General features: G+C 43.0%; 2 protein-coding genes across 2 annotated transcripts; both read right to left on the bottom strand.

The window, feature by feature from the left end:
* Window positions 1-606: 606 nt before the first annotated feature.
* On the bottom strand, window positions 607-5,153 carry LOC139555981 (endoplasmic reticulum membrane protein complex subunit 7-like). The gene is made up of 5 exons (XM_071369415.1): window positions 4,766-5,153; window positions 4,057-4,176; window positions 3,108-3,246; window positions 1,871-1,951; window positions 607-1,551 (listed from the first exon to the last, which is right to left on the bottom strand). The coding sequence occupies exons 1-5, from the start codon at window positions 4,999-5,001 to the stop codon at window positions 1,396-1,398; spliced, it is 732 nt and encodes a 243-aa protein (XP_071225516.1). The 5' UTR covers window positions 5,002-5,153; the 3' UTR covers window positions 607-1,395.
* Window positions 5,154-9,996: 4,843 nt separating this feature from the next.
* On the bottom strand, window positions 9,997-19,485 carry LOC139555979 (KATNB1-like protein 1). The gene is made up of 10 exons (XM_071369412.1): window positions 19,235-19,485; window positions 13,372-13,502; window positions 13,007-13,044; window positions 12,455-12,755; window positions 11,952-12,067; window positions 11,815-11,865; window positions 11,625-11,714; window positions 11,364-11,468; window positions 11,099-11,192; window positions 9,997-10,751 (listed from the first exon to the last, which is right to left on the bottom strand). The coding sequence occupies exons 2-10, from the start codon at window positions 13,489-13,491 to the stop codon at window positions 10,719-10,721; spliced, it is 948 nt and encodes a 315-aa protein (XP_071225513.1). The 5' UTR covers window positions 13,492-13,502; window positions 19,235-19,485; the 3' UTR covers window positions 9,997-10,718.
* Window positions 19,486-26,665: the final 7,180 nt, after the last annotated feature.

Raw genomic sequence — 26,665 nt, 5'->3', positions numbered from 1 at the left:
GAATTAAAAGTACAAATCTCGGCGCATCGTAGCACCATTAGGTGCAAAAACACGATTTATCCAGTTGCGGCTCACTTCTTGGAAAAAATCACTCGCTTTCGCCCCTACATTGTAACGGCATCGGGGGGGGGGGTGACCTTGAAAATGTATTGTTAAGATGAGAGGCTGCCTGGATCTTTTAATTTAAATACCCTTGCTCCCTTCGGTCTACAGACATTGATCAGAAGCCATTCTTGTGATCATTGTGATTTTGCTATTCATTGTAAATGCTTGTAGGCCTATGTAGCCAAATTGTATCTATGATCGTATGCTATCCATTCAAGTTTTTGGTATGTTATTTTTATATCTGAGAATGAACCAATGATATCAGGCAACACCCAGCCATGACTACAGACACCTGTGTGTGTGTCCTTTGACACTTTATAAACTCGTCACCCCCGCAGTGTGTCATTATACCCTGATGAAGACATCTTGTCTGTCGAAACGTTGGATATTAGGTTCAATTATTGCATCTGAGCTCCTAGAGTGTGTGGCTCTCCTTTAAATGTTTCAAGTTCCCTCCCCAAGGAATACACGATCCACAGAACACAACTGATAACAAGACAGTTTCACCATTTACATTTTATTTCATCTTGGTATTTAAATAAGTATTTTTTCTTCTTGATAATTAAAATTATATCCATTTTACAGTCCATTCACAGTTGTATTACTTGGACCCCTCATATTCAACTCTGGACCCCGAAGCCAGTTCCACTGCTTAAAAAATAATAATATATATTTCCCTCTAATCAGGGACTGCTTTAGACCTGGGACACCAGGTGGGTGCAATGAATTACCAGGTAGAACCGAAAACTAGCAGGCTACGGACCTCGTAGGGTCAGAGTTGAATACCAATGACCTAGGCCCTAACTCAAAAAAATAAAATCTCTGAATATTAATGCAATCTCTCATTCAAGTAGTGGAAGAATTAGAATTGACATATATGTATGATGCCGCAGTAAAGTAGTACACACACCCAAGGGTTGTTAGAGACAATTATCCCATCTATCCAAGGAGGCAAGGGTTAAACAATAAGGAGTATATGAAGGGACCAAGCAGGCATAACAAAGTCATTCACAGGTACAATGCAAAACATCAAATGAAGAGTAAAATGGGTTTCAACAGTGCAGTGCAAAAAAAATACTAATTAAACCTCAAGCCTTCTCATATCCTCAGTCATTCCACTTACTATCAGACAGCCAGACTTGTATTTCAGACCAAAATGAAAAGACCCCTCTCAAAAAACAACTGTACAACAGACAAAATGAAAAATCTCTTTAAAAATTGTATTATTTCCATGGCATGACTAGTTAGAGTGGTTCCTCAGGCCCCGGGGGTACATGTAATGTTCTGGTACTACCTCCTCTTGACTGCTGGGCGGCCACTAGCCTTGCTGCCACCTACAGCCTTGCTGCTAGAGCTCTTGGAGCCGGAGAACAGCTTGGTCATGAACTCAGACACGTCAGGTAGCTCAGGGTTGGGGTTCAGCATGTTCATTGACTGCTCCATTTCCTGGGAAGGTAGAGTGAATAAACACACCAGATTAGTTAGTATGACAATGGTGTGACCTATAGCCTGGTCTCAGATCTGTTTCTGCTATGGCATGACGATGAGAGTTGGCAAGACAGCACAAACAGATTATGTAGGTGCTTCACATTGGTGGTGGATGAGGTGAGTTCCCTTACTATGAAATATACACTTAGATTATGAGCAAGTTTATCTAAATGGAACAACACTGAATGTCCTGGATGGCAGACAACTCACGACAGGTGACTAGAGATGTGTCAGAGAGAGAGAGAGATAGTGTCAGAGTACAGCTGTCCTTGTTTACCTTTCTCATCTCAGGGTCGTTGGTGTTGACAACCTTAGGGAGCAGGACGATAATGAGCAGAGGAAGGACCATCATCAGGACCTGGGGAATCAGACACGCATCAAATCAATCAAATATTTGTCACACGCTTCGTAAACAACAGGTGTCGACTAACAGTGAAAGGCTTACTTACGGGTCCTTTTCCAACAATGCAGAGTAAAAAAAAAAAAATATGATATCTACAATATCTCTCTATCCACACACACACACACTCAAAAGTTTGGGGTCACTTAAAAATGTCACTGTTTTTTAACATAAAGCAAATTTTTTGGCCATTAAAATAACATCAAATTGATCAGAAATACAGTGTAGACATTGTTAATGTTGTAAATGACTATTGTAGCTGGAAACGGCTGATTTTTAATGGAATATCTACATAGGCGTACAGAGGCCCATTATCAGCAACCATCACTCCTGTGTTCCAATGGCACATTGTGTTAGCTAATCTAAGTTTATAATTTTAAAAGGCTAATTGATCATTAGAAAACCCTTTGCAAATTACGTTAGCACAGCTGAAAACTATTGTTCTGATCAAAGAAACAATAAAACTGGCCTTCTTTAGACTAGTTGAGTATCTATATGCCTTTCTTTCAAAAATAAGGACATTTCTAAGTGACCCCAAACTTTTGAACGGTAGTGTATATTACACACACAGTACCACTCATTCCAGGGTTTTCCTTTATTTTTTTTTTACTATTTTCTACATTGTAGAATAATAGTGAAGACATCAAAACTATGAAATAACACACATGGGATGACATAGTAAACAAAAAAAGTGTTAAACAAATCTAAATATATATTATATTTGAGATTCTTCAAAGTAGCCACCCTTTGCCTTGATGACAGCCAAATGTTAAACAGCAGAGGGCACCACCTATTATTTTTCTGATATTGGCTAAACCTTTTATTCTATTACTCACTAGTACAAACACCATGCAAAAAAAGGCACTAGTTAAATGACACCTGTTAGGGAGGCATGTGTGTTGAAGGACCGGTATGATACCTTTGCATGGGACAGTAAAGCAAGTACAATACAGTAATACTACACTATTACCAGAGTAGGACTCTCCTCCAATCACAAAGCGGCAACTTCACATTTACTTAGAATCTGATGACACAGCATGGCCCTCTTTCAGAATAAGTGCCAAGGGACACAGTAAACACTATTCTATGCATCATTCACATCTGATCATCTCACCATGGGATTCATGAGGAAGTCAGTCCACCCCCAGGTCTCTCTCTTCATGAAGTAGGTGTGTGGCCCAGAAGACCTCAGCTGGAGAGGGTACGGCTGGCGGATCACCTCAGACGTCTTGATGAAGTTCACCAGGCGGGCCCTGTGAAGTCAACCACCGCTTAGACAACAAGTCGTCTCCTTCCCTACCATGTACACTAGCTATGAGCCTGCCATGTACACTAGCTATGAGCCTGCCATGTACACTAGCTATGAGCCTGCCATGTACACTAGCTATGAGCCTGCCATGTACACTAGCTATGAGCCTGCCATGTACACTAGCTATGAGCCTGCCATGTACACTAGCTATGAGCCTGCCATGTACACTAGCTATGAGCCTGCCATGTACACTAGCTATACGCCTGGCATGTACACTAGCTATGAGCCTGCCATGTACACTAGCTATACGCCTGGCAAAGAGGCAAGACATCAAGTCGTCTCCTTCCCTACCATGTACACTAGCTATACGCCTGGTGTAACGGATGTGAAATGGCTAGCTAGTTAGCGGGTACGCGCTAATAGCGTTTCAATCAGTTACGTCACTTGCTCTGAAACCTAGAAGTAGTGTTGCCCCTTGCTCTGCAAGGGCCGCGGCTTTTGTGGAGCGATAGGTAACGACGCTTCGTGGGTGTCATTTGTTGATGTGTGCAGAGGGTCCCTGGTTCGCGCCCGGGTCGGGGCGAGGGGACGGACGTAAAGTTATACTGTTACACTGGCAAAGAGGCAAGACATCAAGGGCACTTCTGCCAGACACAGAATAAGACTAGTCTCATAATGTCAATGGGAAATCGGACCCAAGTATGTGGACAATACATGTGGAAGATCATGAATGAAGATATGCTGATACGGTATAAAAATGCAGTTTTGTTCACCTCCCTCAATGACTCTCACACCCTGAACAAAACAACTGTACCTCATTTTTCCTTTAGACGTGATGTCTACACGGACTGCTTCAAATTTGTATCCAGGTGAGATCACTTCCACAACGTAAGATCCTGAGGGAACATCATTGACGACAAAGCTGCCATCAGTTCTGCAGAGAGACAGAGAGGATTGAGAAATTCTAAGTTGCAGGTTAGGGATTTACTAAGGAATCAATTAACATTATACAGTAACAGCCATGTTCAGTTTGATCTAGCATTATAAACAGGTGTTGGGAGTCTTTGGCAAATTGGGCCCTTGGCCAGAGTGGGAACTAACAAAGTGTGTGTGTGCTAGTTAACTAGCAAACATTTACTTAAACCCCTTGACAATGCACTGTGGAACTTGGAATTTACCACATGAAAAAGTTGGAAACTCAGCATAGTCTCAATTAGTTATTCTTCATCTCAATTATCAGGGCATTTGTTAAGCCAGACTGCAAATAGACTGGGATGATGACACCGATAACGTCGTTAGCTAGCTGTCAACTACAAACTAGCGATGGGACAAGACTAACTACCAATTGGATATCACGAAATTGTGGTAAAAAGTACCACAACAAACTAACCTAGCAACATCGAGGATGATTGCTAGTAGTGACCACAGCACAGGGCCCCGGCTAGTGTTAGCCCTTAACTTGCACAACATTCTGACAGCTGTAACTATTAGTTGTTTTTCTTCGTTCAAGCCTCAAGTCTTACCTCATAAAGCCTATATACTCTTCTCCCTCTACCGTGACTCGGGCTGATGAAATCCAGTCTTGTGTTTTCACTCCAGGAACGATTGCCCGACCCTCGAGTTTGAAACGATCCCCGTTTGGTTGAGCAGATCCACTCGTCGCGATAGGCCCCGATTCTATATCGCTAAAACAGCACGCTAAAACAAACATAGCCTGTAGAAAAATACACAATTCTGATAGTCTGCCATGCAGCAACATGTTTACTTTCCGTATTTCAACAAGGATACGTTTTCTATATAACTATAATACACTAGCTGAAATCATGTAGCCGACAAGCAGGTGTACGTTTTGCATCAGCTGTCTCTGCCGTCGGGAAATATTGACGTCACCTTGCTACATAAAAAAAAAAACTTACTGACACCCGGAAATACGCACCTTCCCTGTCTAAACAGAGATCTGTCGATAGTCAAAGCATCTATGATAATGGAAAGCATCTATGATAATGGCCATTTACGTGCTAGTTTGTTTTTCCCTCAAGATCAAAGACATTAACCAGGTTTCCATACAGTTTTTATGCGAGTAAAGCCATACCTATAAAGAAAAATCACGACAGCTGTGATGGAAACAGGAAGTGCCGACAATTTGTTCGTTCGACATCGTGGGATATTTTTGGTCGGTAAAATTAATGGTGCGATAAATGGCAGTGAAAACGCCTCCATGCCCAAATATTAATATAATAACCATCATATCGAAGTAAGACTGGAGTCACGTGATGATATTGTGTGTGGTCCTCCCACTACGACTCAGGAAACCATGCAGTTTCTTAGGCGACAGATACATTATGATGAAAGTGCATGGTGATCTTGATGCACCTTTCCAGTTAATATCGAGGGTCTGATTCTGGTGATATGATGATCAATGTAACTGTCGTGCGGTTTGACAAATACAAAAGTATTTTATCCATAATAATCTCATCATGTAGACCAGTCCACCTGCACTGTATCTGCCAGTTGGCTAGATCGCACGTGTCAAGACCAGAGTAGCCACATTTGCTATTTAACGCAAGGTGTTTTTGTGACAAAACTATCCGTAGAGTTGAAAACAGAGGAAACACACGGAACTTGTGATTTTTTTTTTTTTTACAAGGTATATGTAAACTTAAGCGAAAAAGTACATTTTGTGTGCCCTACGTCATCATGAACTGTTTAAAAAAATGCAACAAGTCCTTTGGTGGAAACGCCACTGGTGGGGGGAATGGGCATATTTTCTTAATGCGGATTTCAGAATATTCGCATGAAAATGTCGTCAATTGGATGCAAACCTAGCTACAGTCCCGTTATCCGAGGTTGTTTAAGGACAAACGTTACTGCCTGAGCCATAAGAGTGCATTTTCTTCCTATCAGAGTGCAAACTTTTTTTGTTATGGCAGTCAACACAGATTGGTATAGCATGATTCAGATGGACATCTTTTCCCATTGAGGTATTTTCATAAACAGAAGCTAAAACGAGTGCAGTGAGTCTCTTTTCCCAGCAATATCTGTTCTCAGAAACTAAACAAAAATGCCTCGGGCAAGGCGTTTATGTTTTTACACAGACCTATTCATGTCACATGCATTTCCCCTCATACCACCATATACAGTGACTCTCATATCACCATATACAGTGTCCTCTCATATCACCATATACAGTGTCCCCTCATATCACCATATACAGTGCCCTCTCATACCACCATATACAGTGCCCTCTCATACCACCATATACAGTGTCCCCTCATATCACCATATACAGTGTCCTCTCATATCACCATATACAGTGTCCTCTCCTATCACCATATACAGTGACTCTCATATCACCATATACAGTGTCCTCTCCTATCACCATATACAGTGTCCTCTCATATCACCATATACAGTGACTCTCATATCACCATATACAGTGTCCCCTCATATCACCATATACAGTGTCCTCTCATATCACCATATACAGTGTCCTCTCATATCACCATATACAGTGTCCTCTCCTATCACCATATACAGTGTCCTCTCATATCACCATATACAGTGTCCTCTCATATCACCATATACAGTGTCCTCTCCTATCACCATATACAGTGTCCTCTCATATCACCATATACAGTGTCCTCTCATATCACCATATACAGTGTCCTCTCATATCACCATATACAGTGTCCTCTCATATCACCATATACAGTGTCCTCTCCTATCACCATATACAGTGTCCTCTCATATCACCATATACAGTGTCCTCTCATACCACCATATACAGTGCCCTCTCATATCACCATATACAGTGTCCTCTCCTATCACCATATACAGTGTCCTCTCCTATCACCATATACAGTGTCCTCTCATATCACCATATACAGTGCCCTCATATCACCATATACAGTGCCCTCTCATATCACCATATAGAATGCATTTGCCCTCTCATATCACCATATACAGTGCCTTCAGAAAGTATTCCATACCCCTTGACTTAGTCCACATTTTGTTGTGGTACAGCCTGAATTCAAAATGGATGACATAAACAATTTTCTAACCCATCTACACAGAATACCCCATAATGACTAAGTGAAAACATGTTTTTAAAAATGTTTGCAAATGTATTTAAAATGAAAAACAAAAACCTAATTTACATAAGTATTCACACCCCTGAGTCTGTACTTTGTAGAAGCACCTTTGGTGGCGATTACAGCTTTGGGTATGTCAGTATTAGCTTTGCACATCTGGATTTGCAGATTTTCTCAAGCCCTGTTAAGGTAGATGGGGAGCGACGGTGAACAGCAATCTTGAAGTCTTCCCACAGATTTTCAATGGGATTCAAGTCTGGGCTTTGGCTGGGCCACTCAAGGACTTTCACATTCTTGTTCTGAAGCCATTCCAGTATTGCTTTGTCTGTATGCTTACATGCTTACCACACCGCTCGTGTCGCATGCGCTGCAAAATAAATGTACACGTACATGTTATTCAACCATTGCACCCACACTGCTCACACGCGTCAACGAGCATCTGCGTAGCCAGGCGCTGAAATAGAACTTGGTTCTATTTGTGACGCTTCATGCGTTGCATGTCCCTCCTCTCCCATCTCCTCATTGGTTTTTAGGAGCATATACCTATGTGGGTGATTGAAAGATGAACTGAGGTCTACACTCCAGTCCAGTTGGTGGTGGTAATGCACCTTATAGTTGGTTGCCAACCACCATATAAAGTCCAAAGAAGAAGAAGCCTGAAGGAGAGATTACTAGAAACGAACTCGGTTTACCCTTTATTCTGTGGATTAGTTGTCAGAGTAGAGGACCTTGTGCATTTCAGGTAAAATAACAACCCAACGTTTATATCCCAGGGCAAATTAGCTAGCAACAGCAAGCTAGCTAAATTTCCATAAATGTTTGCTTATCGACCTGTCGCCAAATTAATATAATTGGTCCAGAGTTAATTTTGATACTTCAACCTGCATGTTCTGCTCGCATCTGGTGTGGGGGGGACAAAATCAACATGCGTTGTCAGCATGTAAGGTCATCTGGTGGGGGGGGACAAAATCAACATGCGTTGTCAGCATGTAAGGTCATCTGGTGTGGGGGGACAAAATCAACATGCGTTGTGTCATGTCACCTTCCGGAGACACCTGAAACCCCACCTCTTTAAGGAATACCTAGGATAGGATAAAGTAATCCTTCTAACCCCCCCCTTAAAAGAGTTAGATGCACTATTGTAAAGTGGTTGTTCCACTGGATATCATAAGGTGAATGCACCAATTTGTAAGTCGCTCTGGATAAGAGCGTCTGCTAAATGACTTAAATGTAAATGTAAATGTTGTCAGCATGTAAGGTCATCAGCACTATGCATTAAGGAGTTCAAGTTTTGTCTCATCAGACCAGAGGAATCTTTTTCCTTACTATCTCAGATTCTTTCACGTGCCTCTTTCTCAGGAGTGGCTTCCATCTGGCCACTCTACCATAAAGCCCAGATCGGTGAAGTGCTGTAGAGACTGTTGTCCTTCTGGCAGGTTCTCCCATCTCAGCCAAGGAACTCTGTAGTTCTGTCAGAGTGGTCATTGGGTTCTTGGCCATCTCCCTGACCAATGTCCTTGCCCGGTTGCTCAGTTTGGTCAGACGGCCAGCACTAGGCAGGGTCTGGGTAGTTGCATATTTTCTCAATGGAGTCCACTGTCCTCTGAAATTTAACTCTAAAAAATGTTTTTATACCCTTCCCCAGATATACACTAAGGTATGTGGAAATCCCCAAAAATGTGTGGATTCGTCTATTTCAGCCACAGGAAGGAATAATGGCTTGGGTTAGGCCCCTTAGTTCCAGTGAAGGGAAATCGTAACGCTACAGCACACAATGACATTCTAGACAATTCTGTGCTTCCAACTTTGTGGCAACAGTTTGGGTAATGCCCTTTCCTGTTTCAGTATGACAATGCCCCCGTGCACAAAGCAAGGTCCATACAGAAATGGTTTGTCAAGATCGGTGCAGAACTTGACTGGCTTGCACAGAGCCCTGACCTCAACCCCATTGAACACCTTTGGGATGAATTGGAACGCCGACTACGAGCCAGGCCTAGTCGCCCAACATCAGTGCCTGACCTCATTAATGCTTGTGGCTGAACGGAAGCAAGTCCCCTCAGCAATGTTCCAACATCTAGTGGAAAGCCTTCCCAGAAGAGTGGAGACTTACTACTCCATATTAATGCCCATGATTTTGAAATGAATGTTCGACAAGCAGGTGTCCACATACTTTTGGTCATGTAGCGTATATATGCCTCAGAATTCTCTCGGAGATCTACACAGTTCCTTAGACATCCTGGTAGTTTCACTGCCAACTGTGGGACCTTATATAGACCGGTGTGTTTCTCTCTAAATCACGTCTAAACAATTGAATTGGCAACAGGTGGACTCCAATCAAGTTGTAGCAAACGTCAAGGATGATCGAAGGAAAGTGGAGCTCATTATGAAGTGTCACAGCAAAGGTGTGTGAATACTTATGTAAAAGAGATTTCTGTATTTCATTTTTAACATATTAGCAAAAAATCTAAACATGTTTCACTGTCATTATGGGGTATTGTGAGTAGATGGGTAAGAAAAATTATACATTTCAGGCTGTAACACAAAATGTGTAGTAAGTCAAAAGGTGTGAATACTTTTTGAAGGCACTGTATAACCATGGGAATAACACGAATATCAAGTGCCCACCATTTAAAAAACTAAAATATAAATAAAATCATTCAAGACAGATTTTAGCAAATTTATTTTAAAGATGATTAAAAGAGTCACTGTATTTACACTTTTACAGTCAAACATCATTCATGAACAGGAAAAAAACACAAAACAAGAAGAGCTCTCATAACTTAAGACCACAGCAGTTACAAGTTCTTCATTCAGGACATGAGTGGAAGAATCAAGAAGTATTAAAACAAGGAAGGGGCATGCATTATGTTACATCCATGATCTTTGTAGGTTTACACACCATGGTGAGGAAGAGCGGCTGTGGTGGAGAGAGAGAACGTGGCACGTCACAGAGCGGCCAAGACCCAGTCTCAGCGCGCGTCTGAAATGGCACCCCCATTCCGGTCAGATTGGAGTCCAGATTGGAGTCCACCTGTTGCTACATAGGAAATAAGGGTGCCTTTCTTGCCAAGTCTCATGGAGGTCGACTGAAGAATTGCCCCGTAGCAAGACGTCGATCCACTTCAATGTGAAGTAGTCATTCCTGGTTTTGCAAAGAGAAAAGGCTCCTTCCTCCCTCCTTCTGTAAGTGTCTCTGCAGCTGTGATTGAGTGCGGAAGTGGTCTGAATTGCTCAGGCCATCAATCCCCATATAATAGAACAGGGTTTCTGTCGGGTGTGTGGAGCATTGTCTTGTCTTTAGTGTCACTGGCTCCAGGTAACGTTTAAAAACACAGCTCTATCCGGCAGTAGTGGTCGCTTCCTCAGTGCTACATTGACTGATTGGTCAGTGTAGTTGTAATAAGTAAGACTCAATGGCCTGTTGAGAGAGAAGAGACCGGTGAGAGACGACTTGTCAAATGTCAATCTAGACCAGGGATGGGCAACTGACGGCCTGTTTTGTAGGCCCCCAGATTAAAATGTTTTGCTCGTCAGGTGGGGGGGGCCCTTAACAAAATGTTAACTTAGGGCCCCTGAAAAGCTAGGGCCGGCTCTGACTGACATGTGTGGGTACGGATTTGGGTATACAGATCTGCAAGCTTACGGAGGCCCCTCCGGATGAGTTCAGATTTTTGTTGTGGTCCCCACCCCCATATCTAGAGCCAATGGCCTGGGATGAATGAAGACAACGGATAAATAACATGAAGGGTCGCCATGACACCATACCTTTGCCATCTCTCCTGTAGTTCCTGGGACTAAACTTAACCGGGGTCCTTCTTCCCACAATTCCTTCAGCTGCTGCTTCATGACTTGGAGGTTCCTGTAAACAGACGTAAGTCAAATTAGGCTTGTAGCAAAATCACGCAGAGCCTTCTATGTGCGCTGCCACCAAGACCGTAACTGTGCTGTCCGGAGAAAGAGGAAGTTTGGTAAATATTATATAAAATGTTAAAGAAACCAAACACCAAAATATGAAAAGATGTTAATATACCTGTCCTCTGAGCAGCTGTCCTGCAGGCTATTGCTGTTTGTGGAGAGTTCTGGCCACCATTTCTTAATGACAGACTGAATCCAGTGTAAACCCACAATCAAGTGTCTGGTAAAAGAACAGAACAAAATTATAATTTAGGTGGATCCCACATGTACTTATACAGCAGCAGCAACTACATGTCATTGCTGTAAATGAGAATGTGTTCTGTGTCAACTTATCTGGTCAAATAAAAATAAATAAAAATTCCACAGTTGAACTTACTCTTCATATTTACTGGCGAGGATGGTTTTGACTTGTGGCAGGAGGTCTACACAGCAGCCCAGTGATATGCACGGCACTTCATCTTGAAGGCTACAGAAGCAAAAACAAGTGACACGTGTATTAATTTGTGTCTGAAGTTCACTCATCACAGCCATACATTATCATGTTTAAATTCAACTGGGATACTCACTTTTTCGTTATAACTGGCAGGCAGTCAAGAAGCACACCTGTGTCTTCAATTCTACGGAACAGTGTTTATTGGACGTAAATATGTTGATTAAATCATTAACGGTATGTGGGCAGGAAGATAGATGAGTCTGTTCCTACCTGATCAAGTATGCCACTAGTTCGCTGGCGTTTCTTCGCCATAGTGTCAGAGCTACATTTAATCGGAGCTTCCTCCCAAAAAGCACGTGTGTCATTGCGTCATGATCCTTCGATAGCTGGTCAGGAAAGATACCCACAAGGCAGGGGGGGGGGGGGGCATGACAAAACAAGTCAATACAATCCACTTCAAAAAGCTAAAAGGATCAAACAGAAAACACTTGAATTGTCTCAGAAAAGAGAATGACACTTTCTTCCCAATAAACAGGGGTCTACCGATCTATCCCAGTGTGCAAGGATTGGAGAGGTATTGGGAATATGGTGACAATTCCAACCCTCTCAGAGGGTGCCTAGAGCGCAGGGGGCAACGGTTTGACGGTGGGAATGGACAGTATGAGGTACAGAAGTGATCCGTCCCAATGATCATTGATCAAAGGTGTACAAACATCAAAGGATCCAGGGGGCCAGGGTAGGGAGTGAATTGGGGAAGGCTGGTAGCATCTCACCTCAGTGAAGTAATCACTGCACTTGTTTCCCGGCCCTGCCATCTTGGAGCCTGCTTCTGCTACAGAGTTTACGGGGAAAACGCAGTTGTCATTGTAATGTATGGCCTGCACTTCCTCTGGGCAGGTCAGTTCATTCTCCTTGTTGGCCATGTCACAGACAGCCCGACCTGCGGGGGGCGCTCTGTGGCGCACGCCGGAGCTCACCACTACACTGTGACCTGACAACGAACACTTCCTCTTGTAGCACACAGACACTTGTTTCGCTTTGCCGGAGATGTGTGCACCGCGACTCACGGGAAATCTGTTGGGGAGGAAAGGAGGAGTCCAGTTTATTTTTTATTTTTTTAAATATATATATTTTTTTTTAAAGGATATTGTCTTGATACTGGTTAGTTAGGAGACTAGACACTATGGTAGTGTTTGGAGAAGTGCTTGGGAAAAGATGGAAATGTGTTTCGATGGTTAGATTTTCCCCAGTGACTGAGCAGCTGTAACTGCAATGCTAGGAAAGGCAGCTTGTGCATTAGATCTACATAGAACTGGAAAACTCACCGGTCTTTATCTATTTCTTCCTTATTTAAAAAAAACACCTAAAACAAAAAAGGATAAGCGATACAAACGTACAGTTTTCTTGAAAAGAGAAATGTTTGACTAAGGTTAGTAAACACCTCTTGGTTCATATTCATAACAGAATCACTGTATGATCCCGATTCTCCACACTGTGTGCATTTACACGATCGGCGTCAGATTTTAACAAATGGTGAAAACTCTTTCTAGACAATGCTTACAACAATTTAATGCTTTTATTTCAATGACAGGGATTGTGCAAGTGCACAGTGTGGGGGGGGGGAGGAGTGGAGAACCGGGATGCAAATTGGGTACCAAGTTGTACACTTCCCACCTTGAAATCCACTCACCTCCTTCATATTCTTGTCAGCTGCAGAGTGGTTGCTGATGTGATGGAGAAATTCATGAGGTTTGTCCTGGTTGAGCTGTTGGAATTCCCTGCTTTGCCTATCATGACTTCCAGAGGCCATAGTAAGAGACACTATTGGAGAGAAATAAAAACGTAGTCGACAGTGTAAAAAGGTGATGCATTCATAGTGCACAGAACATCATGCCATATTATCAACCCACTCAAAAGATGAGGTACACCACAAGACATACAGTGCATTCGGAAAGTATTCAGACCCCTTGATTTCCCCCCCACATCGTTACGTTACAGGCTTATTCTAAAATTGATTAAAATTGCCCCCCCCCCAAGCTACACACAAAACCCCATAATCACAACGCAAATGTGTTTGTGTGCAAATGTATTAAAAATATAAAAAAACTGAAATATCAAATTTACATAAGTATTCAGACCCTTTACTCAGTACTTTGTTGAAGCACCTTTGGTAGTGATTACAGCATCAAGTCTTCTTGGGTATGATGCTACAAGCTTGGTACACCTGTATTTGGGGAGTTTCTCCCCTTCTTCTCTGCAGATCCTCTCAAGCTCTGTCAGGTTGGATAAAGAGCATTGCTGCACAGCTATTTTCAGGTCTCTCCAGAGATGTTTGATCGGGTTCAAGTCCGGGCTCTGGCTGGACCACTCAAGGACATTGAGACCTGTGCCGAAGCCACTCCTGAGTTGTCTTGGCTGTGTGCTTAGGGTTGTTGTCCTGTTGGAAGGTGAACCTTCGCCCCAGTCTGAGGTCCTGAGTGCTCTGGAGGAGGTTTTCATCAAGGATCTCTGTACTTTGCTCCGTTCATCTTTCCCTCGATCCTGACTAGTCTCCCAGTCCCTGCCGCTGAAAAACATCCCCACAGCATGATACTGCCACCACCATGCTTCATCATAGGCATGGTGCCAGGTTTCCTCCAGACGTGACGCATGGCATTCAGGCCAAAGAGTTCCATTTTGGTTTAATCAGCGGGCTATCATATGCCTTTTACTGAGGAGCGGCTTCCGTCTGGCCACTACCATAAAAGCATGATTGGTGGAGTGCTGAAGAGATGGGAGAACCTTCCAGAAGGACAACCACCTCCACAGAGGAACTCTGGAGCGCGGTCAGAATGACCATCAGGTTCTTGGTCACCTCCCTGATCAAGGCCCTTCTCCCCCGATTGCTCAGTTTGGCTGGGCAGCCAGCTCTAGGAAGAGTCTTGTTGTTTCCCAACTTCTTCCATTTATGAATGATGGAGGCCACTGTGTATTTGGGGACCCTCAACGTTGCAGAAATGTTTTGGTAACTTTTCCCAGGTGGCAACTGCTTGGCCTCCGACTGCAAGGCACTACAGAGGGTAGTGCGTACGGCCCAGTACGTCACTGGGGTAAAGCTTCCTCACATCCAGGACCTCTATACCAGGTAGTGTCAGAGGAAGGCCCTAAAACGTGTCAAAGACTCCAGCCACCCTAGTCATAGACTGTTCTCTCTGCTACCGCACAGCAAGCGGTACCAGAGTGCCAAGCCTCGGTCCAAGAGGCTTCTAAACAGCTTCTATCCCCAAGCCATAAGACTCCTGAACACCTAATCAAATGGCTACCCAGACTATTTGCATTGCCCCCCTTTTACACTGCTGCTACTCTGTTATTATCAATGCATAGTCACTTTAATAGCTCTACCTAAATTACCTTGACAAACCGGTGCCCCCGCACATTGACTCTGTACCGGTACCCCCTGTATATAGCCTCGCTACTATTATTTTACTGCTGCTCTTTAAATTGTTACTTTGATTTCTTATTCTTTAAAAAAAATATATATATTTTTAAAGGTATTTTTTTAACTACATTGTTGGTTAGGGCTTGTAAGTAAGCATTTCACTCTAAGGTCTACCTACACCTGCTGTATTCGGTATGTGACAAAATTAAGTTATTTGATCTGTGCCTCGACAAAATTCTGTCTTGTAGCTCTACGGATAATTCCTTCGACCTCATGGCTTGGTTTTTGCTCTGACATGCACTGTCAGCTGTGGGACGCTATATAGACAGGTGTGTGCCTTTCCAAATCATGTTCAATCAATTGAATTTACCACAGGTGGACTCCAATCAAGTTGTAGAAACATCTCAAGGATGATCAATGGAAACAGGATGCACCTGAGTAGAGGTCAATTGATTATGATTTTTCAACACCGATAACGATTATTGGAGGACCAAAAAATGCTGACATATACACACACATTTGTAATGATGACAATTACAATAATACTGAATTTACAATGAACACTTATTTTAACTTAATAATACATAAATAAAATGAATTTAGTCTCAAATAAATTATAAAACATGTTAAATTTGGTTTAAATAATGCAAAAACAGTGCTGGAGAAGTAAAAGGGCAACATGTGCCATGTAAAAAAGCTAACATTTAAGTTCCTTGCTCAGAACATATGAAAGCTGGTGGTTCCTTTTAACATGAGTCTTCAATATTCCCAGGTAAGACGTTTTAGGTTGTAGTTATTATAGGACTCTCTCTCTATACCATGTGTATTTCATATACCTTTGACTATTGGATGTTCTAATAGGTACTTCAGTATTGCCAGCCTAATCTCGGGAGATGATAGGCTTGAAGTCATAAATTGTGCTTTAAGCATTGCGAAAAGCTGCTGGCAAATGGTGGAAAGTGCGGTTTGAATGAATGCTGCCTACCACCGCTCATTCAGACTCTTCTATCAAATATAAAATCATAGACTTAGTTATAACATAATAACACACAGAAATACGAGCCTTAGGTCATTAATATGGTTGAATCCGGAAACTATCATCTCGAAAACAAGACGTTTATTCTTTCAGTGAAATACGGAAACGTTCTGTATTTTATCTAAGGGGTGGCATCCATTAGTCTAAATATTCCTGTTACATTGTACAACCTTCAATGTTATGTCATAATTACATACAATTCTGGCAAATTAGGCATCCAAAACTGTTGCATATACACCGACTCTGCGTGCAATGAACGCAAGAGAAGCGACACAATTTCACCTGGTTAATATTGCCTGCTAACCTGGATTTCTTTGAGCTAAATATGCAGGTTTAAAAATATATACTTCTGTGTATTGATTTTAAGAAAGGCATTGATGTTCATGGTTAGGTACACAGTGGAGCAACGATACGCACCGCATCGATTATATGCAACTCAGGACACGCTAGATAAACTAGTAATATCATCAACCATGTGTAGTTAACTAGTGATTATGATTGATTGATTGATGTTTTTTTATAAGACAAGTTTAATGCTAGCTAGCAACTTACCATGGCTTACTGCATTCGCGTAACAGGCAGTCTCCTCGTGGAGTGCAATGAGAGGCAGGTGGTTAGAGCGTTGGACTAGTTAACTGTAAGGTTGCAAGATTGAATCCCCCGAGCTGACAAGGTGAAAATCTGTCGTTCTGCCCCTGAACGAGGCAGTTAACCAACCGTTCCTAGGCCGTCATTGAAAATAAGAACGTGTTCTTAACTGACTTGCTTAGTTAAATAAAGATTAAATAAAGGTGTAGTAAAAAATAAAAGAAATAAAAATCGGCCAAATCGGTGTCCAAAAATACCGATTTCCGATTGTTATGAAAACTTGAAATCGGCCCTAATAAAAATCGGCCATTCCGATTAATCGGTCGACCTCTAGTCTGAATACTTTCCGAATTAACTGTATGCGTCCGTCACAGCAGGCGTTGCGGTGATAATGGAAGTCTGGTGTATGCTGTGCTTGTAGGGGTTCATGACCTGGTCACAAAATCTCCTTATATTAACAAGCTGCGTTTAACTGATGACAGTGCTACTACTAGTTCATAGGACAACTATGCCTCAACAAGCTACAGGGGAACAAGTTGGTTTAAATTAAAAAATGGCGGATTTCAATACACTGTGCCTGTAACATTAAGCTAAGCTAGCATTGTCAACAAGCGCCTGCCAACAATGCACTAGTATATTTCAGTGATACTTCCTGCTGTGTGCAACCTTGATGGATCCCATGGGATGACGCGGCGCTCTCCACGCTGATATTCTTTGCCCTATTTGGACAGTATTACTAGAGAACCGTATTAATAAAAAAAAGGTGTTTATGGATGAGAAAGAGAACTTGTCATTTCTCCAAAGTTTAGCGGGGATGCCCTGCGTCACGATCTACTGCCTAGGACAGGACTCTCCAACCCTGTTCGTGGAGAGCTGCCATGGGACTCCCAATCACGGCCGGATGTGATGCAGCCTGGATTCGAACCAAGGACTGCAATGATACCTCTTGCACTGAGATGCAGTGCCTTAGACCACTGCGCCACTAGGGATGCATTGAAGAATAGCTTAGCCATATTCATTGATAGCCTAATATATATATTTTTTGGGTGAATTTACAAGGCATTGTAGACAAGACATTGAGATAAACAGATTACAAGATATATATATAGACTATTCTGCCTGCCCGATCCTCTCTCCATCGCCTGCTCTTTCTCCTCACTATGAGAAACTCTCGTGTGTCTTCGGTCTGTTGCCTGTAGAATAGCTCAGCCTACTTACTCATTGATAGCCCCTACTTAAGTGAACTTACGCGAGACATTGCAGGCCAATAAATTACTTAATACTGCATTGCGAATAGCCCAACTGATGTACGGTTCTGACTGTCTGCTTGATGAACGAGATGCCTACCTATGCCTCCCTGGCTGTGTCCCTCTTCTCTTTATCCCTAGCAGCTAATGTCGCTCTTTCTTTGCTGTGAAAGATCAGTTTGTTCTCGGGAAGTAGCCTACCGCAACTAACGTTAGTTTCCGCCGCAAAAATACTCAGTCGAAGACTAGGGGAATCGAAGCTTGACAGGGCAAGGAGTTGAGATTAACGTTACTTTGGAGTAGACTCCCCTTAAGCGTAGTAGACTAACAACGAAGACAAGGCGTTGGCTATGGGCAACCATAACCTACGACTACGTACCTACTAACAGCAAACAAACTAGAAATGTTACAAAGCAGCAAACATTGTTACATGATATCTTACCTTGCTAGCTAAGTACACATTTGCTAGCAAAGCTAAGTTACTAACCTTGCCAGCCCACAGAGTACGCAGCAATGTGTGATCTAATGTCAGCTAGCAGCATGCTCACTAGCTAGCTACCTTTCTAGAACAATGAGCTACGAACACACATATAAGTAAAGCAGCTATCTAACTAAGTGTAACTACGAGTCTAATGTTGAGATAGTAAAATGTCGGAATACTCATCTTTATCGGAGTGGCAATACAACGTTCTTCTAGATAGCTAACGTTCATTTGACTATGGTTAGAAAGCAGCCACGCTAATGACATGTTAATTAGACCCTATCCGACTAAACTCCGATTTAACCCTAACAATTTAACCGTAGAGTTTAGTCGGTTAATGAGACCCTTGTTAGCAAACAATAACGGGCTAATATGATGCTCCAGCCAGCTGGAAAGGTTAACTTAACGGTCTGACTAGGCGATATTTTTAATAGCTAACGTTAGTAAATTAATGAGATCCGTGACAGCGTCTATGGTGATGGGCCTAACTAGCTGGCTAGTCCAGGAAAGCATTTAACTTGGTCAGGCTAACTGAGTTGGCGAGCTCAAAACTAAGAATAAAGTGTCAAACTTTACAAGTAGCTAGCTTGACTAGCTAATATTGGAGATATTGCTTGCTATTGATAAGTTAGCTAACTTGCTAGCTAAGACTAGATAGCCTAGCAAAGGGTGGCTAGCCAGCCAGCTAGCTAACGTTGGCTAGTTTTATTTCTAGGAAACATATGGCAAGGAAAAAGGTGATTTATCTACTAATTCAGTTATTGCAATCATTATTTTACTAACCGTCACATTTTGCGAAATGTCAGGACTCTCGTCAGCAATGTATGTCCACGTGGAAGTAGTAAGGAGATACCTGTAAAGTATAAACCTGCAACAAATGTCTGGCTAGCTTTTCAAATTGAATTCACGTTCAGAGCCATTCAAATGAATACACCGTTTGCAAGGATTATGGGATTGATATTGGCAGTGAAAATAGTGGAGTTTTTGCGGTGTCTAGCGACGAAAAGTATAACTACACCTGACATTTAGTGTCTGGTCCTAGTTCTCCATCTAGTGTTAGATATGTATTTACACATGGTGTTACGTCACAACACTAAAACAATTGTCAGTCCATTGGTAAATAACTTTCAGTTGAAAAAAAATGTACCTACTGCAACCTACCAGAGAATGCTGCTGCTATAGCTAGCTATATTACAGCTCTTTCTCCTCCATGTGAAACGGGGACCCGGACTTCCTGACGGGCTGACCCCAGGTGAAGGTAGGTAACAACACCTCCTCAACACCACCTCTGATCCTCAACATGGGGGCCCTACAGGGGTGCATGCTCAGCCCCCTCCTGTACTCCCTGTTCACCCATGACTGCGTGGCTAAGGAAGTCTCCAACTCAGTCACCAAGTTTGCTGACGACAGCAGTGGTAGGCCTGATTACCAACAATGACGAGACAGCCTAGAGGGAGGAGGTGAGAGCCCTGGCGGAGTGGTGCCAACATCAACAAAACAAAGGAGCTGATCGTGGACTATAGGAGACAGCAGAGAGAGCACGCCCCCATCTACATCGAAAGGGCTGCAGTGGAAAGGGTCAAAAGCTTCAGGTTCCTTGCCGTGCACATTGCTGATGACCTGAAATTGTCCCTCCACACCAACAGTGGGGTGAAGAAGGTGCAGCAGCTCTTCTTCAACCTCAGGAAGCTGAATACATTTATTTCGGCCCTTAAGACCCTCACAAACTTCTACAGATGCACCATCGAGAGCATTCTGTCAGGCTGTATCACCGCCTGGTACGGCAACTACATCACCCGCAACCGCATGGCTCTCCAGAGGGTGGAGTGGTCAGCCCAACCAAACATCAGTGGCACACTGCCTGCCCTCCAGGACATCTACAGCACCCAGTGTCACAGGAAGGGCAAGAAGATCATTAAGGACCTCAGCCACCTGAGCCACGGCCTGTTCATCCTGCTACCATCTAGAAGGAAGAGACAGTACAGGTGCATCAAAGCTGGGACCAGGAGACTGATAAACAGCTTCTATCTCCAGCCAATCAGACTGTTAAACAGTCATCACTAGCCGTCCTCTGCCCGGTACCCTGTCCTGAACCTTAGTCACTGTTACTAGGCGGCTAACACCCGTTACTCAACCCTGTACCTTAGAGACTGCTGCCCAATGTACATAGATCGAGTTAATGAACACTGGTCACTTATTTATATACTGTTTTATCTACTAGTCAAGGCTCATCCTATATAACTACTACTGTACACACATGTTCTATTCATATACTGTCCATACTGTCTATACACACCATTTATACAACAGGCTTACAATTCCTCCACCATACATTATTTATTTTTTATTTAACCTTTATTTAACTAGGCAAGTCAGTTAAGAACAAATTCTTATTTACAATGGCGGCCTACCCCAGCCAAACCGTAACCCGGAAGACGCTGGGCCAATTGTGCGCCGTAAAAATACACATTTATTTATCTGTTATTGTGAATATTGAACTTCTACCCTATTTTCCTTTTTGACTTCTCGCACCAGCCAAATGACTGTCTATTATAGGTCTATTATTATACGACTGCTATGCTAGGGGAATACTTACTGAATATACCTCCCATTTATGAAAAAACACAATAACAGCCATTCTGGTCTGCTGCTTGGTTAATAGAACTAAACCCACAAGTCAAATATTTATCTTTATATTAATGGCATTTTATTTGATGGAATTTGTCATATTTCAGACAGTGTGTGTGTGTGTGTGTGTGTGTGTGTGTGTGTGTGTGTGTGTGTGTGTGTGTGTGTGTGTGTGTGTGTGTGTGTGTGTGTGTGTGTGTGTGTGTGTGTGTGTGTGTGTGTGTGTTAGTGGTACTTAAAATAGTTACATCCAATTTTATATGAAAAATTTAGAAATATGTTGGATTTTAGACCCAGACAGCCACAGAAATGAGCATGCCATTTTGACAAGCCCTGAGGTTATGTATTATTCAGCTGCTGTAACCGACCCTGATCATTTCCTGGATATTGTAAGTATAAATAGAATCAAAGACGGACTCTTTGGGACACAAATGAAACAAACCCAAATGGTGGAAATTGATCTCAATCACCGTAATTTAGCTGCTGAATAAACAGTTACCATTTCATTTGGTATGTAGCTACATAAATGTTTTGATGTAATAGTTTTACAATAAACTGGCCAACTGAAACTAACGTAAGTGCAAAACGAATGGTCCTTTATCCAAGGTCATCTACCATGTGACCTTGACCTTTATGGGCACCGAATCAATATTAAACCGAAATGTTTGGGAAATTAGATTTGACTCTTGGCTTACCTTCTATAAAAACAGTGAAACAGCACATCCCAGACTCGTTTAGTTAGTAAACAGAAGCACAGAGCCTGAAGAGCTCTGTTGGCATGGCATCAGTACCTGTGAAGAGGTCCAGAATGAAATGACAGTTTCAAGGAAGTCAATGTCAACCATCTTAACAGCTGTAGACGGACCATTAGACGTCTCTCCTCGGTTCTCCATGGTCCAATGAAGATTCCCAAAACTCCTATAATAATGAAGAGAAGGATGAGGAATGAGAAAATACAGTTATTTGTTTTAATTTGTGACATGACCATCATGACCGTAAGTCCAGGCCTTGTTAGAACAAAACCATTACAAATCATTCAGCTACTTTTAAACAATAGTGCTCATTATACAATAAAGAATAGGTCTTTATATAGGCCTTTATACTACTGAATTTTCATGGTGAAGTTCCATACACACAAGGAATGATATAATACATGCACATACTGTATGGGTTTATTTGCTGAGGCCTATCAGGAAGTACTGTACATTGTTCTGTAGCCATGCTGCTTATAGAAGAACATCATGCAACTTCTGGAACTTAAAAAGAGTCATGTCTTTGTGCCACGCTACAAAGTATCAATGTTTTTTTTGTGTGACAATCCGTCATTTAACAGTTCAAGAAAAGAACTGTGGAATGGGAGGGAGGGAAAAAACCAAATGCAATGTTCCTTTTGCTCAAACAAACTATTCTCCCCTCTCTTTCGCTAAACATCTTTTATATAGAAAATAACTCTAAAATACATACAGCTTGTGAAATAACTGATTTTCTCAGACAAATGCCACCACCCACAGTGTCAAGTCCAGTCCAGTCTGTAAGAGGGTTAAGAGATTTCCATTTACACGCACAAGGATTTCTAGGACAATATTTAATCTACATAAAACTGCTTGTTATAGGGACTTCAGTCTCCATTTTGGAAACAGGTCGAGTTCATTAGTAGGAAATCCAGTCAGGTAGTTTTAGTGAAATTCTCTGAGGTTATTCAAGACTAAGACTGTTTGAGCAGGAAGTGCTTATGGATAAGGAGAAAAATGCATGTTTGCTGTGTAAAACAGACATACAAATATCTGTCTCTGCTGTGTGAAGCAGACTCACATCTCTCTGCTGTGTGAAGCAGACTCACATCTCTCTGCTGTGTGAAGCAGACTCACATCTCTATTCTGTGTGAAGCAGACTCACATCTCTGCTGTGTGAAGCAGATTCACATCTCTCTGCTGTTTGAAGCAGACTCACATCTCTCTTCTGTGTGTAGCAGACTCACATATCTCTGCTGTGTGAAGCAGACTCACATATCTCTGCTGTGTGAGGCAGACTCACATATCTCTGCTGTGTGAAGCAGACTCACATATCTCTGCTGTGTGAAGCAGACTCACATATCTCTGCTGTGTGAAGCAGACTCACATCTCTCTTCTGTGTGAAGCAGACTCACATCTCTGCTGTGTGAAGCAGATTCACATCTCTCTGCTGTTTGAAGCAGACTCACATCTCTCTTCTGTGTGTAGCAGATTCACATCTCTCTGCTGTGTGAAGCAGACTCACATATCTCTGCTGTGTGAAGCAGACTCACATATCTCTGCTGTGTGAGGCAGACTCACATATCTCTGCTGTGTGAAGCAGACTCACATCTCTCTGCTGTGTGAAGCAGACTCACATCTCTCTGCTGTGTGAAGCAGACTCACATCTCTCTGCTGTGTGAAGCAGACTCACATCTCTCTGCTGTGTGAAGCAGACTTACATCTCTCTGCTGTGTGAAGCAGACTCACATCTCTCTGCTGTGTGAGGCAGACACATCTCTCTGCTGTGTGAGGCAGACACATCTCTCTGCTGTGTGAGGCTGACACATCTCTCTGCTGTGTGAGGCTGACACATCTCTCTGCTGTGTGAGGCAGACACATCTCTCTGCTGTGTGAGGCAGCCATTCACGGAGTCATGGATGTTTTTCTGCAAAAGGAAGAACACAATAAATTCAGTAAAGGTTATAAATCAAATCTAATTTTATTTGTCACATGTGACGGATACAACAGATGTAGACCTTACCGTGAAATGATAGGCCTGCATCGGGCCCTATGTCCTTTCTATGTTCCATCTAACAGCTGATAGGCCTGCATTGAGCCATATGTCCTTTCTATGTTCCATCTAACAGCTGATAGGCCTGCATTGAGCCATATGTCCTGTCTATGTTCCATCTAACAGCTGATAGGCCTGCATTGGGCCCTATGTCCTGTCTATGTTCCATCTAACAGCTGATAGGCCTGCATTGAGCCCTATGTCCTGTCTATGTTCCTCTTTGCAGCATTTTCTCCCTATCACTACAGGTGATTTGGGCTTTAATTTTAATTGGCCAGGGTCACAGGAAGTCAAATAGAAGCCTGCCCTAGACTATTCACAAGACCCAATCTGAACATCTAACGTCAGTTAATCAGTCAGGAATCTGAGTGTGAAAGCGTTAAACAATTTAACGTGTGTCATATCCCTGCCATTGACAAACTGCTCACTAATTTGAATGCCTTCTTTTATCAAGGGAGTCCGTTGGACACACAGAGTAGGTGATCATCTCTGCTCCCTAATCTTTCTTTTCATGCACCCCAACCCCCCCTCCCAAACCCTTCTGCCCCCCATGTCCCCCCTTCTACACTCCCAACCCCCCCTCCCAAACCCTTCTGCCCCCCATGTCCCCCCTTCTACACTCCCAACCCCCCCTCCCAAACCCTTCTTCCCCCCATGTCCCCCCTTCTACACTCCCAACCCCCCCTCCCAAACCCTTCTGCCCCCCATGTCCCCCCTTCTACACTCCCAACCCCCCCTCCCAAACCCTTCTGCCCCCCATGTCCCCCCTTCTACACTCCCAACCCCCCCTCCCAAACCCTTCTGCCCCCCATGTCCCCCCTTCTACACTCCCAACCCCCCTTTTAAGCAGTTACAGCTCCTTTTTCACAAGTCGCCTAGAGATCACGACGGGGAGCGAGGAAAACAGTAGCCCTTTTGCTCTGATGGCTGAAATGTCCAGCCATCAGAGCATAATATCTGTTATTGTGTTTATATTACGTAGGAACTTCTTTCCTCAGCTCCTCTCACATCACACAGCGTCTCTCTGTTCTGAGAAGCTGAGAGCTGTGTGATGTTCTGCCATGTTGGTGGAAGAGTTATGTGTCGGTACAGTGGTTTCTGGCCACAGAATCCAGACCAATCAGAGGCATGGTTTGCGACCCAAATGGAACACTATTCCCTATATAGTGCACTACTTTCCTATGGGCCCTGGTCAAAAGTAGTGCACTATAAAGGGAATAGGGTGCCATTTGGGATATAACCATGGCTGATCAGACACAGGAGGCTGAGATGCTAGCATTCCTCTCACATGATGCACTAATCGACAGACATCCAGAGTGGAGATGGCCAAAAAGGGAGTTGTCTAATGGGAGTCTTACTCGGTTGGTTGTCCTTAGTAGTAGTGTTTGGGTGTTTTGACCATGCCTCGTGGTTCTAGGGGGAAAGGTTCAATGCCATTCAAAATTATCCCACAGCAGAATGATTTGTTGTTGGTTGGTTAGCATTAATTTGTATGCTATTTCTCAGAGTCCTTTCCATCTCTCTTTTTCTCATTCCTGTCAGGCTGTTATACCACTGGGCTGCGTTCAGAAGTACACAATCTTCAGATAGAAATACAATAACTAAAACAGGTTTTCTCCTTTCTTACTTGTAGAATGTTGCCTATCGACAATAGGTTGGTCTCTGATCTGCTCATGAGAAACACCTGGCTGTGGGGATGTGTTTAATCTGAGTCAAGTGACCTGCGGCAGTGGTGGCTTTGACGGCTGCTTTGTCCACACTGTTTAGATTAGAGACCAAACACAGATCACAGTCTGACATGATACACCATGACTGTAACCCATCACTCCATCTCCTGTACAACACACTGGGCTCTCCAATCTCCATGCCACAGGCAAGCAATGGCTGTGGGAAACAGAGGGAAACTGGCAGAGAGAACCTGTTTGTGTGTGTGTGTGTGTGTGTGTGTGTGTGTGTGTGTGTGTGTGTGTGTGTGTGTGTGTGTGTGTGTGTGTGTGTGTGTGTGTGTGTGTGTGTGTGTGTGTGTGTGTGTGTGTGTGTGTGTGTGTGTGTGTGTGTGTGTGTGTGTGTGTGTGTGTGTGTGTGTGTGTGTGGACGTGTTTAACTATTCTTGTGGGGACCAGAAGTCCCTACAAGAATAGTAAACGAACAAAAAGTTGACCAGCTGGGGACATTTTGTTAGTCCCCACAAGTTCAAATGCTATTTCTAGGGGGTTTAGAGTTAAGGTTAGAATTAGTGTTAGGGTTAGAATAAAGTTAAATATTAAGGTTAGGAGCTAGGGTTAGGTTTAGGGTTAGGATAAAGTTTAGATTTTTGGGTTAGGGTTAGGGTTAAGGTTAAGGTTAGGGTTAGGGTTAGGGTAAGAGTACGGGTTAGGTTTAGGTTTAGGGTTAGGGGTTAGGGAAAATAGGATTTTGAATGGTACTGAATTGTATGTCCCCACAAGGTTAGCTGTACAAGACTGTGTGTGTGTGTGTGTGTGTGTGTGTGTGTGTGTGTGTGTGTGTGTGTGTGTGTGTGTGTGTGTGTGTGTGTGTGTGTGTGTGTGTGTGTGTGTGTGTGTGTGTGTGTGTGTGTGTGTGTGTGTGTGTGTGTGTGTGTGTGTGTGTGTGCAGTATGGGGTCACAGAGTGCCTGAACAGCCTTTTCCAGGAACTCAGCCATGTCAGACAAAGAGAGCAGCGTCCAAACCTCATTAAGACTAAGACATGTAGAGCTCTGTGTGGTCTCTCCTACTGAAATCAAATCAAATGGTATTGGTCACATACACATGTTAATGCGAGTGTAGCGAAATGCTTGTGC

The sequence above is a fragment of the Salvelinus alpinus genome, chromosome 27 (genome assembly GCF_045679555.1).
Source record: "Salvelinus alpinus chromosome 27, SLU_Salpinus.1, whole genome shotgun sequence".
Taxonomy (NCBI): domain Eukaryota; kingdom Metazoa; phylum Chordata; class Actinopteri; order Salmoniformes; family Salmonidae; genus Salvelinus; species Salvelinus alpinus.
The sequence above is the reverse complement of the archived record's forward strand: the minus strand, read 5'-3'. Positions and strand labels throughout refer to the sequence as shown.

Excerpts from the sequence above, each read along its gene's own strand:
- LOC139555981 (XM_071369415.1), bottom strand. The coding sequence starts at position 5,001 with ATGTTGCTGCATGGCAGACTATCAGAATTGTGTATTTTTCTACAGGCT. Across the intron at positions 1,952-3,107 it reads ACTTCCTCATGAATCCCATG|GTCCTGATGATGGTCCTTCC; the intron begins GTGAGATGATCA and ends CTGATTCCCCAG. Across the intron at positions 1,552-1,870 it reads ACGACCCTGAGATGAGAAAG|GAAATGGAGCAGTCAATGAA; the intron begins GTAAACAAGGAC and ends CTACCTTCCCAG.
- LOC139555979 (XM_071369412.1), bottom strand. The coding sequence starts at position 13,491 with ATGGCCTCTGGAAGTCATGATAGGCAAAGCAGGGAATTCCAACAGCTC. Across the intron at positions 11,715-11,814 it reads CTGCCAGTTATAACGAAAAA|CCTTCAAGATGAAGTGCCGT; the intron begins GTGAGTATCCCA and ends TTGCTTCTGTAG. Across the intron at positions 11,469-11,624 it reads CTCGCCAGTAAATATGAAGA|ACACTTGATTGTGGGTTTAC; the intron begins GTAAGTTCAACT and ends TTCTTTTACCAG.